General features: G+C 37.7%; 1 protein-coding gene across 2 annotated transcripts; it reads right to left on the bottom strand.

Annotated features, from left to right (window-relative positions):
- Positions 1 to 1,599: 1,599 nt before the first annotated feature.
- Positions 1,600 to 12,104, bottom strand: fkbp4 (FKBP prolyl isomerase 4). Of its 2 annotated transcripts, none has more exons than XM_051869864.1 (10): positions 11,700 to 12,104; positions 10,634 to 10,778; positions 10,247 to 10,389; positions 10,040 to 10,160; positions 7,581 to 7,737; positions 7,411 to 7,501; positions 7,000 to 7,083; positions 4,396 to 4,581; positions 2,836 to 3,075; positions 1,600 to 2,729 (listed from the first exon to the last, which is right to left on the bottom strand). In XM_051869864.1, the coding sequence occupies exons 1-10, from the start codon at positions 11,787 to 11,789 to the stop codon at positions 2,637 to 2,639; spliced, it is 1,350 nt and encodes a 449-aa protein (XP_051725824.1). In that variant the 5' UTR covers positions 11,790 to 12,104; the 3' UTR covers positions 1,600 to 2,636. The 2 variants fall into 2 exon arrangements, with proteins under 2 accessions (XP_051725824.1, XP_051725823.1); XM_051869863.1 differs by having other exon boundaries at positions 1,600 to 2,732; positions 11,700 to 12,103.
- Between the last annotated feature and the right edge of the window lie 2 nt (positions 12,105 to 12,106).

The raw sequence follows: 12,106 nt of genomic DNA on the forward strand, positions 1-12,106 counted from the left end.
TACTGTCTTTGTGATGTAATTTGGTCATTGTTTGCAAAACCTGATCCACACAAGCACAATCAAAACTTTAATTCAATTTTTTTTTTCATCAACAAAACAAGTGTTGTGTGTATCAAATTTTATCCCCTTTAGAACTGTATCCACATATGTCTTTTAGAAAGAAACGTTAGCTATTAGTTAAGAAGAGTCTAGAATCTATATGAGACATCAGGTGTCTTGCAGGTTTAAGTTTTGTACAGCACCAGCAGATGGCAGTGTGAACATGCATTTAAAAGTTTCATGGAGATACACTTTGAAAACTTGGATTCAATTAATGCATTTTTTTTCCCCCCACTTATTTTATTGCTGGTAGACTCTCATTAGACACTAGTTTTTCCACATGTTAGACTCTATTTATGTTCTCTTATTTATTCTGCTTCAATTGCACTCTTATGCTTCACCTACACCATTACACACCCTGCAGGTGTATGTATAGAGTTCTTGGCATGTTTACTGCTTTAATTTTAATTGTGCAATTATTTCTGCATTATTTATTTTCCTTCTCAATCCAATGCCACCTGTTTGCATGATTATGGTATTGTGGCATAAACCATGGTCCATTTTAGTGAAAACAAATTCAGTGGTGCTCAACTTTTTGGACAACTTTTGAAGGCTCCACAAGATATTTCTGATAATTCTGCATTGACAAAGCAGCTTATTTTCAAACTTATTTTATTTACAAAAACTAGGAATGGTAATATAAACAATAACTATAAATAATTCCACATTCAGGGTTTACACTTCTTATTACCAATGTGTCTACATGACCTTTCTAGTTGTTTGTGATTACAGGAACTATTTTTTTGTTTTAATATTTGTGACCCTGCCTGGACCACAAAACCAGTCATAAGGGTCCATTTTTCAAAATTAAGAAAGCTGAATAAATAAGCTTTCCATTGATGTATGATTTGTTATGATAGGACACTATTTGGCCGAGATACAAAAAAAATAAAAAAACAAATCAAAATAATGGGAAAAATCACCTTTAAAGTTGTCCAAATGAAGTCCTTAGCTGTAAAATATTTGATTAGATTTATTAGATTAGAAGTTGCTATTAAATGTGACCCTGGACAACAAAAGCAGTCATAAGTCGCACGGGTATATTTGTAGCAATAGCCGACAATACATTGTATGGGTCAAAATTTGTAGATTTTTCTTTTATACCAAAAATCATAGGATATTAAGTAAAGTTGTTCCATGAAGATAGTTTGTACATTTCCTAGCATAAATATATCAAAAATGTATTTTTGTGAGTGGATATGCATTAATAAAATTTATATAAATTTAGAAAAAAAAATATATTCATTATAAAAATATCCATGACTTAAAATTTTTAACTTCTATGACTTATTTATGAGCACATTCTTAAATAAATGGCAGTTAAGGAAACAAATGAAAGGATTTCAGCTTATATCTTAATTATTAGCCGTTTTAGACTGTTTATTTTTGCTGACTGCAGTTTCACTGGCTAATACGATATCTTTAGAAAGATATCGACCCATTTTGTACTACTTTAACATTTGTGCTAAATGCTACAAACCAGACAATACAGCAGAAGGATTTTGAGTTTTTTTTTTTTTTTTATTGTTCTAGTCAACATCAGAGGAGAATCAAGGACATGGGAACAGAACTATCTGTATGTCTCTCTTAAACCCAACACTACAGTAATCTTGTCCTGGTTGAGCTCCGTCATAAAGCGCTGCAGGGTAAAGCAAGCCTCTTCTGCCATGACAATTCACCATGAGATTAGGCTACAATGTGCAAGTACAATTATGGAGAAATCATGGGTAATCTTGTCCACAAGAAGATAAAAAGAGACAAGGGACAAAGCCGCAAAATGTCTCAATATAAGACTGCAGGTCTAAGTTCATGTTCTCACTTTGTAAAAATGACAAGCATCTCAGCCTCATATTGATGATGTTCTCCGCTAGAAATATATCACCGAAAAGGCTACACACAGAGTGAAGCAGAGACTAAACAGTTCTTTACAGGAAAGGAGCGTGATTTCTCCTCTAAAACGCTTCAGCAGAGATTCACTATCGAAAGGTTTCCAGTTGTGATTAGTCGTACACATTAAACGTGGAGAATTTAACAGTGAACGATTTAAAAAACAAAACAAAAAAAAACAAACAGTCTTTTTGCCCTGGTAATCACTTCCATGCACATAAAGTTAAGTGACGGGACAGAAAAGCGCTTTATTGTACAGCAGTGCGACTCAAAAGTTTCTAAGGATCAGCATCGGTTTTGCGGCCGTCACGAGAGGCTGCAGTACAGGCTACAGGCTGAGAATGAGTTCGTTTTATTTCCAACGTTTCTCAATGTGAAGAGAGACGCAGCAGAGAACATGGCCAGGCCGACTAGCTGCCTTACAGTAATGCACACACAAACATTCATACACACCCTGGCCATAAGGGTCTGGCCACAGTACAAAAGCAAATGTCTCGCTACTTTATATTAGAAACCAAAGCATGTACGCATCATCCTCACTCGCACAAACACACTTCAGGGGAACAGAAATTATAGAAGGTATATAAAAAAAAAAACCTCTTAAAAAAACAAAACCAAACACAAAAGACAGTAAACAGAAACGCACACCATTATGCTGCAGTTTGTTCCTGAGCTCCGTTTTCATCTATTTCCATTGCATTACCATTCTGTTTCTTTTCCTGCTCCTTTTCATGCTCCGCCTCCTTCTGAAAAAACAAAAACAAAAACAGTATTAGATAGAAAACAACAGATATTTGGCAAGTAAATCTTTTGTACAGTGACTAAGAGCTAGTAACCGTAGACACTTACTTTGGCGTCTCTCTCTGCAAACTTCTGGAACATGTTGGCATAGAGGCGTTTGTCCTTCTCATGTTGCTCTTTGATATGTTTCTGGCAGAGCATGATCTGGCTCTTTGCTGCCTTATTTGCTGGATACAACTGAGTGACACGCTGGAAGTCTGCTCTCGCCCTGTCAAACTCCTTCATGACAACCAGCGCCTCTCCTCGCCTAAACAAAGCCTTCTCATTATTTGCGTCCAGCTCCAGTGCCTTCACACAAAGAAAACGGAAAGCAAAAAGAAACCAGGAGAGATGAGAACAACAGTTTGGCAAGGCGCAATGAAGATCAAATTTACCTGCAATTTAAGTAAGAAACCATTTCTAAACATCATATTTAGCCACCAAATAAATTAATTAGGACTTTTCAAGTCAAAATCACAATAAGGCACAATAAATCACAATTATTAAATCATTATTAAAAAGTATCATTTTAAAATGGGTAGAATTGAGTATGAAATGCTACACGAAATGCTCATTTACATTTACATTAGCTCAAACTATAGAGCACTAGCAACCAAGGGCATGGGTTTGATTCCCTGTGAATTAGGGATGTGACGGTGAGAAAATTCCTACACCGGTTAATCAACATGTGACAACACCAGTAATACCGGTGTCAAAACCGGTGTTAACATTAATGACACTAAGATCTGCTGCTGCTGCACACCACACGGATCTGACACGCATCCCATTTTCTCACAAATCTTTACGTTCATTTAAGACTTAATTTAACTCATTTAAGACTGCTCTTATGAGGACACTCAACAAAACGGACATTTTGGCATAATTTGTGTGTGTTATGGTTCGTTCAAGCGCGGAAGAGAACTCGATACTGGCGCGTGTTGTGTGTGTGTCACATAGGCAGGACAATGACAGACAGTGTGTTTTCTTTTGTCTTGTAGCACTTGAATGGTTTAAAAGCATTTGCATGAATAAGAGCTTGATCATATAATGCAGAAAAACAGATACTGTGTTAATTGCGTTAAATATTTTTAACGCGTTCAACTGAAAAAATTTGCCTTGATTTTGCGGTGGGCAAGTGACGAAACTGTTGTTGCGACCGGTAACCCCGGTAACACCAACTACCATAGCAAGCCTACTGTGAATGCATTAATTCATAATTGCATTTAAGCAATTTTAAAAAATTAAATGTGATGTATTAACTTTGGCAGCCCTTATATATGAAGTAGAAGTGACATGTAACCAAGTATATTGTCCCATACTCGGAATTTGTCCTCTGCATTTCACCCAAGTGCACACACACATCAGTGAGTATTGAACACACACACCATGAAAACACCTGGAGCAGTGGGCAGCCTGAGGCGCCCGGGGAGCGATTGGTGGTTAGGTGCCTTGCTCAAGGGCACTTCATCTGTGGATAATGAGAGTGGAAGAGAGAGCTGTTCCATGCCCCCACCTACATTTCCTGCTGGCACTGGGACTTGAACCTACGACCTTCAAGTTACAAGTCCGACTCTCTAACCATTAGGCCATGCGACAAGCATTGACCATGTGCAAGCATTAATTTCCTACCTTGTCACAGTTCTCGAGGGCAGAGCTTGCTTCCTGCAGCTTTAGGTAGCACATAGCTAGGTTGAGATGAGCAGCCAATCGCAGCGCTTTGGCTTTCTCTTCTTCCTCCGGCTCCATACTGGACTCGTGCTCTAACCAGGACACAATGCGTTTGTACTGCACAGCTGCCTGCTTGTATTTCCCCTCCTGTGCACACGAAACACTCCAATTACTGAAACAAATCATTCAATGAGAGCAACCTCATAACAAACACTGACACAGTCATCATTGTGGTGATCTTATACAATGATAATCTTAAAATAGTGTACTATTAGAAAGAGCTGGGTGGTATGACCAAAAATCTATATCACAGTATTTTTTAAGATTCTAGTGGTTATGGTATATCACATTATTTTTTTATTTTCATGACTGGACCTTTATATATGTTTATAGTGGCTTATTTTGCTGTCAGGAGTACAAAGAATATAAAAACATTGTAATTTCAAATACAAATAACTTTTTTTTTTAAAAAATAGTGGTAATTAAATTCATTTAACAATTTAGTTAATCTTTTAAAATGTAATCATTAATCAAATCAAAATGTAATGATTCCTTTTTTTGGCAAGTTTAGTGCTTAAATGAAAATGTAAAAAACTGATAAATTGTATTATTATTACTTTAAAAATACATTCTACTGTGCAATTGTAATAGACTTCTTTCATAATTTCTTCAAGTTAGAGCAAACTTTTATTTTGGCGGGTTGTAATGGAGACCTTTGTGTTTCTGTGTGTTTTAATAAAATGTATTATCACTATTACTTGAAGTATACTCTACTGTGAAATAGTAATATATATTTCTGTTATATTTTCTTTAAGTTAAACTTGAACAAAGTTTTATTTTGACGGGTTGTCGTGAAGACCTTTGGGTTTCTGTGTGTATATGATATGACAATAATTTTACAAAGTGAAATGGTAAAATGCTCATGACTCATGACATGAACTCTTATAGCAGCTATGGAGATTAAGTTCATGTCCTCACAGTGAGACGAAAGACACCGAAAACACCACAAGCGTCACACGCTTCAGTAGCCTATCTGTGTATTAGACGAAACTGCGGCGCTCATTCACACAGCGACATGCAGAGTTCAGATTTACATAGCAGTATTTTTGTGCTTTAATATTCACAGACATTAGTCCATATCGCGATTTGATTCCTTGTACAGCCCTATTTTTGATTTATTCATCCAAAAATTGCCACTTTATACAGAAAGTTCCACTTGTGACTGGATTCCGTGATTCCATCCGCGTTTTCTACATTGTGGAAATCATAGAGCTCTACAAGGTATTTGCCATGTTAAAGAGAGTTATTTATTGCTGTTATAAAGTTATAACCATTAGCAAGAAGGGTATGCATTCAATAGAGGCCCCCTCTCAATACACTATACATAGCACTCTTCATGGCCTTTGAATAGATGCAGCAATTGTTTCAGCTAGGGCTGGGCAATACAGCTAAAAAAATTATCACGATATAATGTTTCATATTGATCAGTATCGATAATTATTGAAAACATTTTAGTAGAAAAAAGAGATCACAATTCTGAATGTCAACTAAATGAAATAACGTAATTTACTAGAGGTTCTGACAAAATATTAATTGCTGCAGTCTTTTTTAAAATTTTAAATATTTTTGAATTATTTAAAAAAAAAAAAATCTATCTGGATGTATGATTCAATGACACGCCCATGCTCTTGTTTCATTACTGGATGAATCAATGTATTTGAAAGAATCTGCTAAATGAAGATTCCACGTCAAATACATTTTTTAACAGTCACTTATCGCCACCTGGTGGTGAAACAATGTAATCGATTAATGCATCATTTTCAGCGCATTCAAGTTTCTTTCAAAAGCTGATATGCTCTATTTTGATCGATAACATAGACATTAGTATTTATATCTGAACTATAAACTTTTATCTCAGTACTTCTGTGATAATTTGAATATTTTTAACACAGAAATAAAGATACTGTGTGGTTGAAAACACTGTTTGTGCAGCTGTTAATACCTATAAATGACAAATGCCCTCTCAAGACGAACTTAGTAGATCAACTGTAAGACGTAAGGAAACCATGAAACTGCCACACTGACGAGCTGATATGTCCTTTTTATTCACAATCTCCTCGTCACCGGCAGGTACAGCACTCATTTTCATGTGTTTGTGTGTTCTGATCTCACGTGGCGATTGCGCATCTGAACTCCACAGCAACTTGTTTGCTTGTCACTCGTAGCGCGTCTGTTTGTGATCCAGGGACGGAGCGAGCTTGAGAGTTGTTCATGCAAACAAACTTAATGTCTGTTTACATTTTAATGCATTTAAGTTAAACTATATCGAGAGCTATATCGAAAAAAATTTCTATCGTTATCGAATAAGACGTACCGTCGATAAATATCGATATCGTTTTATCGCCCAGGCCTAGTTTTAGCTATACACCGGTATTTGAAAAATACATCGTATGCAAAGCTGAAACCGGTATACCAGATGAACCGTTATACCACCCAACACTACTGTTAGATTAAAATAGAATATAGAGCATAAATACATGTAGGTGTGCGTGACATTGCTTCTACCTTAAAATACTGAGTTCCTTTCTCTTTGACGATGACACTCTGTTCTAGTTTCTCACTCGAGTTCATCTCCCAGGATTCTTTGGCCTGTGTGACAGGACACAGCATCTTAACCTCATGACAACGACTGTGTACAGACATTACTGCATAACTGATCATTTACAGTCTGTAATAAGTCTACATGCATGTTTTTTTTTTTAATAAAGCTAGAAAAAAAGTATATCATACAATTACTGTTGTTCTTAGGAGTTGATTCAATCAACCAAAATCTTACGTCACACAATATAGTTAATTTTATATTACGAACCCACAAGTTCCCTACAATATAAACCCCCATAACATAATATCCCCATATACAGTAATACAGGTGTAAATTTTGCAATGCACTACTTTTATTTTGGAGGACACACTGACCTTCTCAAATGCTTTCAGTGTGATATTGTACTGCAGTGTAGCATTAGGTGGAATGTTGAATTTGTCACTGCCAGCAGTTCCATAGCCATACCTAAGGTTCATAAATAAATGAATTAAAGCATTCACACATTTACAACTACTGTGCGCAGGTGTAAGAAATGTGTGTTTACTTTGGTTTGATGGTGAAGAATGCCTCCTCTCCCTGCTCCATGGATTGCAAGGCTTTCTCCACGCCTGGAGGCAGGCCCAAACTCTCTCCATCTCCCACCTCAAACTTCAACTCACGCTCGTCGAAAACACGCTCCTCGTGACGGCCCACCAAACACACTAAATCAAAGAAAGGAAAAATGAACTATGATTAAAGGAATGATTAAATTAGTTTTGCTTCATTTTTCTGATAACATCTGCATTTACTAATTTAGTGGACACTTGCAGACTGCCGAGTTGATGACCTGCTCTCCATTTATTGATTGTTTCAAAGAGGCCATATTAATTTCTGTTTTTTTGGGTTTATAAGAATAGGTTTTCATTCTTGAATGTTAAAAAAACACATTATTTTTCAAATATTTTACATTGTTGCAGTACCTCTCTTGGTCAGTCAGTAACGCTCTGTTTAGTTCATGTCTATATGAAACCCCTCCTTCCAAAAGGTGCAATGTGCTGATTGGTCAGCTGGACCAGTGTGTTGTGATGTGGTCATACACACCCTACTACTAGTGCAACTCAACCAGGCCTCACCACCCCCCTCCCTTTTTTTGCGTATGGCTTTGGCGGGAATTATTTAAATAAGAATATTGTAACGCATTCTTTCCCGGAAGAAAACTCAAGACTACAATCAAGGCATTGCAGGGAGTTCAGAAACGGTGCTTACTGATAACTCCCTTTGGAGTGACTTTGTGCTTTGTAGACATTTTTCATGCTCAAACAGCAACAAAAATGCATAATTCAGTCAAGACCACTCTGTTTGATTAAGATTATTGGACTGCTCTGAATGATAGTTATTTGGCGGCAGGCTTCGCTCTGAAGGTTTCAGCTTCCACGCTGTCCACAAGCAAACCTTGCTGAGGTTTGAACCCCCGAAGCCATTAACCAGAAATTTATAAGCAACAGTTACATAATTCCACACAAAGTAATACAACTACTGACAAGATTTAGCAACAATAAGCTGGATAGACGGGTATCTCCATGGACAAGCAACTAAACAATCATGCACCTGCATAAGGAGGAGTTGGGGATAGAGGATGGGTAAGAGCATGTCTGTGAGACAGACTAAGGCAAGTGAGTGTACAGATAAACTTGTATGTCTTGCGTAATTGTTTACGGATCAGCTGAGTGTCAGCTGACGGCTGGTTGTCATGACGTAGTCTGCCTGAAATACGCTTGAGCTCCACTCAGTCGCTCAAACTTAAGGGTTAAACGGACAGTAGTTGATCTGTGGTCCATACGGACCAGGCCCCATGGTTCGTCACGTATGTGTTTCGCGGATTAAAAGTTTCACCATCAATTCTGTACTCGTGCGCTGTTATCTGTGCGCACAGCCACACACACTCGAAGCGCACACAGACACATTTTAACCACAAATGCTCATCTTGCACTAGCTCAGCGATGCGCCACGCATTACGTAATCACGTTGGAAAGGTCACACGTGACGTAGGTGGAAGTACCGATCCAGTGTACAAAGACTAAGTCAAATGCCTTTTACAAAAAACGATAAAACAAAGATGTCGGACGGTTTTGAAGTTGGAAGAGAAAATGAGATGGAGTTTTTCGCCCTACCGCAGTACTTCGGCCTACGTCAAGTGTGACCTTTCCAACGTGATTACGTAATGCGTGGCGCATCACAGAGCTAGTGCAAGATGAGCATTTGTGGTTAAAAAGTATATACATTTTTATTTTTTTAGAAAATGACAGATCGTTTCGCTAGACAAGACCCTTATTCCTCAGCTGGGATTGTGTAGAGCCCTTTGAAGCTGCACTGAAACTGCAATTTGGACCTTCAACCCATTGTACCCTGGTGAAGTCCACTATATGGAGCAAAATCCTGGAATGTTTTCCTCAAAAATTTCAATTTCTCAACGACTGAAGAAAGAAAGACATAAACATCTTGGGAGTAAATCATCAGGAAATTGTAATTCTGAAGTGAACTAATCCTTTAAGTGAACGTAAACAGTTGAGAAAGAAATAGGATGTGTATCCCTATATTGGATCCGTGCATTTGCTCTTAAAGTGACAGCAGCCTATAAATACCTGCTGCTGTCTAACTAATTAATGTTAATCAAACAACAAAACACAACTTTAACAAAGAATATATATTTTATTTAATGAACACTATAGTCTTATTTTACATTTAGGCATAATTATTACATGTGTGTACCTGAATACATTACAGTTAGACCTTTATTTGTAACTTTGTTGTAAATTAATTTGTTTGTAAATTAGTTAGGATAGTAGCTTAGTTAGGCTAGTAGTTTTTTGCTGTGTTATCGAATTACTTAAAGTGTGCTTTAAGTAATAAATAGAAAGCAATGTTCCATTTGCCATTTTTGCTGATTTGAGTTTTGTGATCCGTTAAATCACTACTCAAACTACATTAGGTTCTCTATAAGAATAAGAATATAATTTGTTTTACCTTCCACAGATGCACCCTCATTAGGCTTTGTGTAGCCCTCCCCCTTAGTGATGATCCTGCGAATAATTCCACCATCTTCTTCATCGGTGATGTCCTCCCCATGAAACTCAAACAACTCCACCTGTCAGACAAACAAATGGACAAGTCAAAACAAAACCTTTCCTTGCAATACACTGAGTAGTCTGTTCACACACATCTGGGCCTCACCTGGAACACAAGGGTAGCGTTGGGTGGGATTTTGGGTGGGCTGCCAGCAGCTCCATAAGCATACTCGGGTTTGCAAATCAATTGGCAGATCTCGCCAATCTTCATCGTGGCCACACCGATGTCCCATGCTTTGATCACCTGACCTGTGAGCCAGAGCAAATAATGGTTTAAAGTGGTGGACTTCCATGCTAAACAATGTTTTGCTCTATTCTATATTTCTGCAGCACTCTATACGGAAGAAATCATCTGTCGCTGCTTCCGTTACATTGCAACTTTTACCAATCATAACAGGCGTTATTTCCATATAAAGCTACAGTATCAACAGCCTGTTTTAAGAGTCAGAGAGAGTACACTAACATTTAACCCACTTTACCTTATAATACCCACCTTTGCCCAGCTCAAAGGAGAACTTCTCCCCTCGATCCCGGCTGGAGTCAAACTGTGTGCCATCAAGCAGTGTTCCGACATAGTGCACAAATACTTTATCACCGGTCATAGGCAACTCAGAGCCTGTACCCTCCTTCTTGACCATCTGTAGAAGAGAAAAAGAGATTAATCATCAATCTGTTAGTCGCACTGCACTACACCTGTGACCTGTCAATCTTCAAAGGCCACAGGGCAGAAAGATGTTCACGCCTAATGCTTCCGTTGATGATACATTACATAATTACAACAGATAATTTCATCTACGTTTGAATATAGTAAACTACTTTAAACTGCATAAGTGTGCTATATTGCACATTATAATTAGAGGTCATTCATATTATTGAAAGCATTACATTGAAAGTGTTTAATTATCCCAAACATAAATCTGTCACTTATGAATACATATTGGATGACATTTTAATGTTTACTTGCACGTGGTTAATCTGTGCAAATAGAACAACAATACTGCAACACACTTAAATTAAACGGAAAATTCACCTAAAAAATATATATATTTTTGTCTATATTTACTCGACCTCGTGCTGTTCCAAATCTTAATTACTTTATTTTTGTATGTGGAACACAAAAGGAAATGTTATTCATAATGACAGTATCAGTCATTGTATAGGACAATATGCAATGAAAGTGAATGGTGACCGAAACTGCGAATCGCTAACGTTTTGCTGCATCTTCTTAACATAAGAAAAAAAGTCGTAATGTGTATTTTTAGACATTGAGAGTGAGAAAGTGATGACAAAATCGTCATTTTGGGGGGGGGTGAACTGTCCCTTTAAGCTCGACAAGATCGCTAGAAAGATCTAGCAATGCTGCAAAATTAGCAACAGGCGCTGTTCGAAACCAGTTAATAACGTTTAAATAAATTAAACACATGTATTCATATTTGACTGCATAGAACAGCTATAGCTGCTGTAAAGTGAGCTAACAGATAGAAATTGGCTCTACATGCATTCAGTCAGTCACACCTCCCTCATGGAGTCAATGCGGCTCAGTGCACTGCAGTATTTACCTTTAAAACACCTCCATCTTTCTTCGGGGTGATGTCTTCACCCTCGACGGGGATGCTGCAACCTTCAGCCACTACCTCTTCTGCAGTCATCTTTGATTTAATACGAATATTTCCTTTAAAACAGTCCAAACAATAGATTCACTCTCCCCACAGAGCGGCTCTGAGGTCTTTCCTTCAAAGAAATCACTGAAGACTCGACGTCAGCAGAACTAAACAGCTTTAATATCGCTATTAGGAATGAACTTGGTGATCTACAGCACGAATTTGAAAGTTAGTTGCCGTTAAATGTAGTTTTTGAGTCCGCAAACGGGCTGAGCGAGGCGTTTATATAACGTTCGGCCCCGCCGCTGGAAACTGAAGCGAACTTTCCAGAGCTTGTGGAGTCTAGAACCGACTGCAACCGTACG

This window comes from Ctenopharyngodon idella, chromosome 18, assembly GCF_019924925.1.
Source record: "Ctenopharyngodon idella isolate HZGC_01 chromosome 18, HZGC01, whole genome shotgun sequence".
Lineage (NCBI taxonomy): Eukaryota > Metazoa > Chordata > Actinopteri > Cypriniformes > Xenocyprididae > Ctenopharyngodon > Ctenopharyngodon idella.

Coding starts and splice junctions, on each gene's coding strand:
- fkbp4 (XM_051869863.1), bottom strand. CDS start 11,789: ATGACTGCAGAAGAGGTAGTGGCTGAAGGTTGCAGCATCCCCGTCGAG. Junction 10,779..11,699: donor AAGATGGAGGTGTTTTAAAG/GTAAATACTGCA, acceptor TCTCTTCTACAG/ATGGTCAAGAAGGAGGGTAC. Junction 10,390..10,633: donor CTCCTTTGAGCTGGGCAAAG/GTGGGTATTATA, acceptor TCTGGCTCACAG/GTCAGGTGATCAAAGCATGG.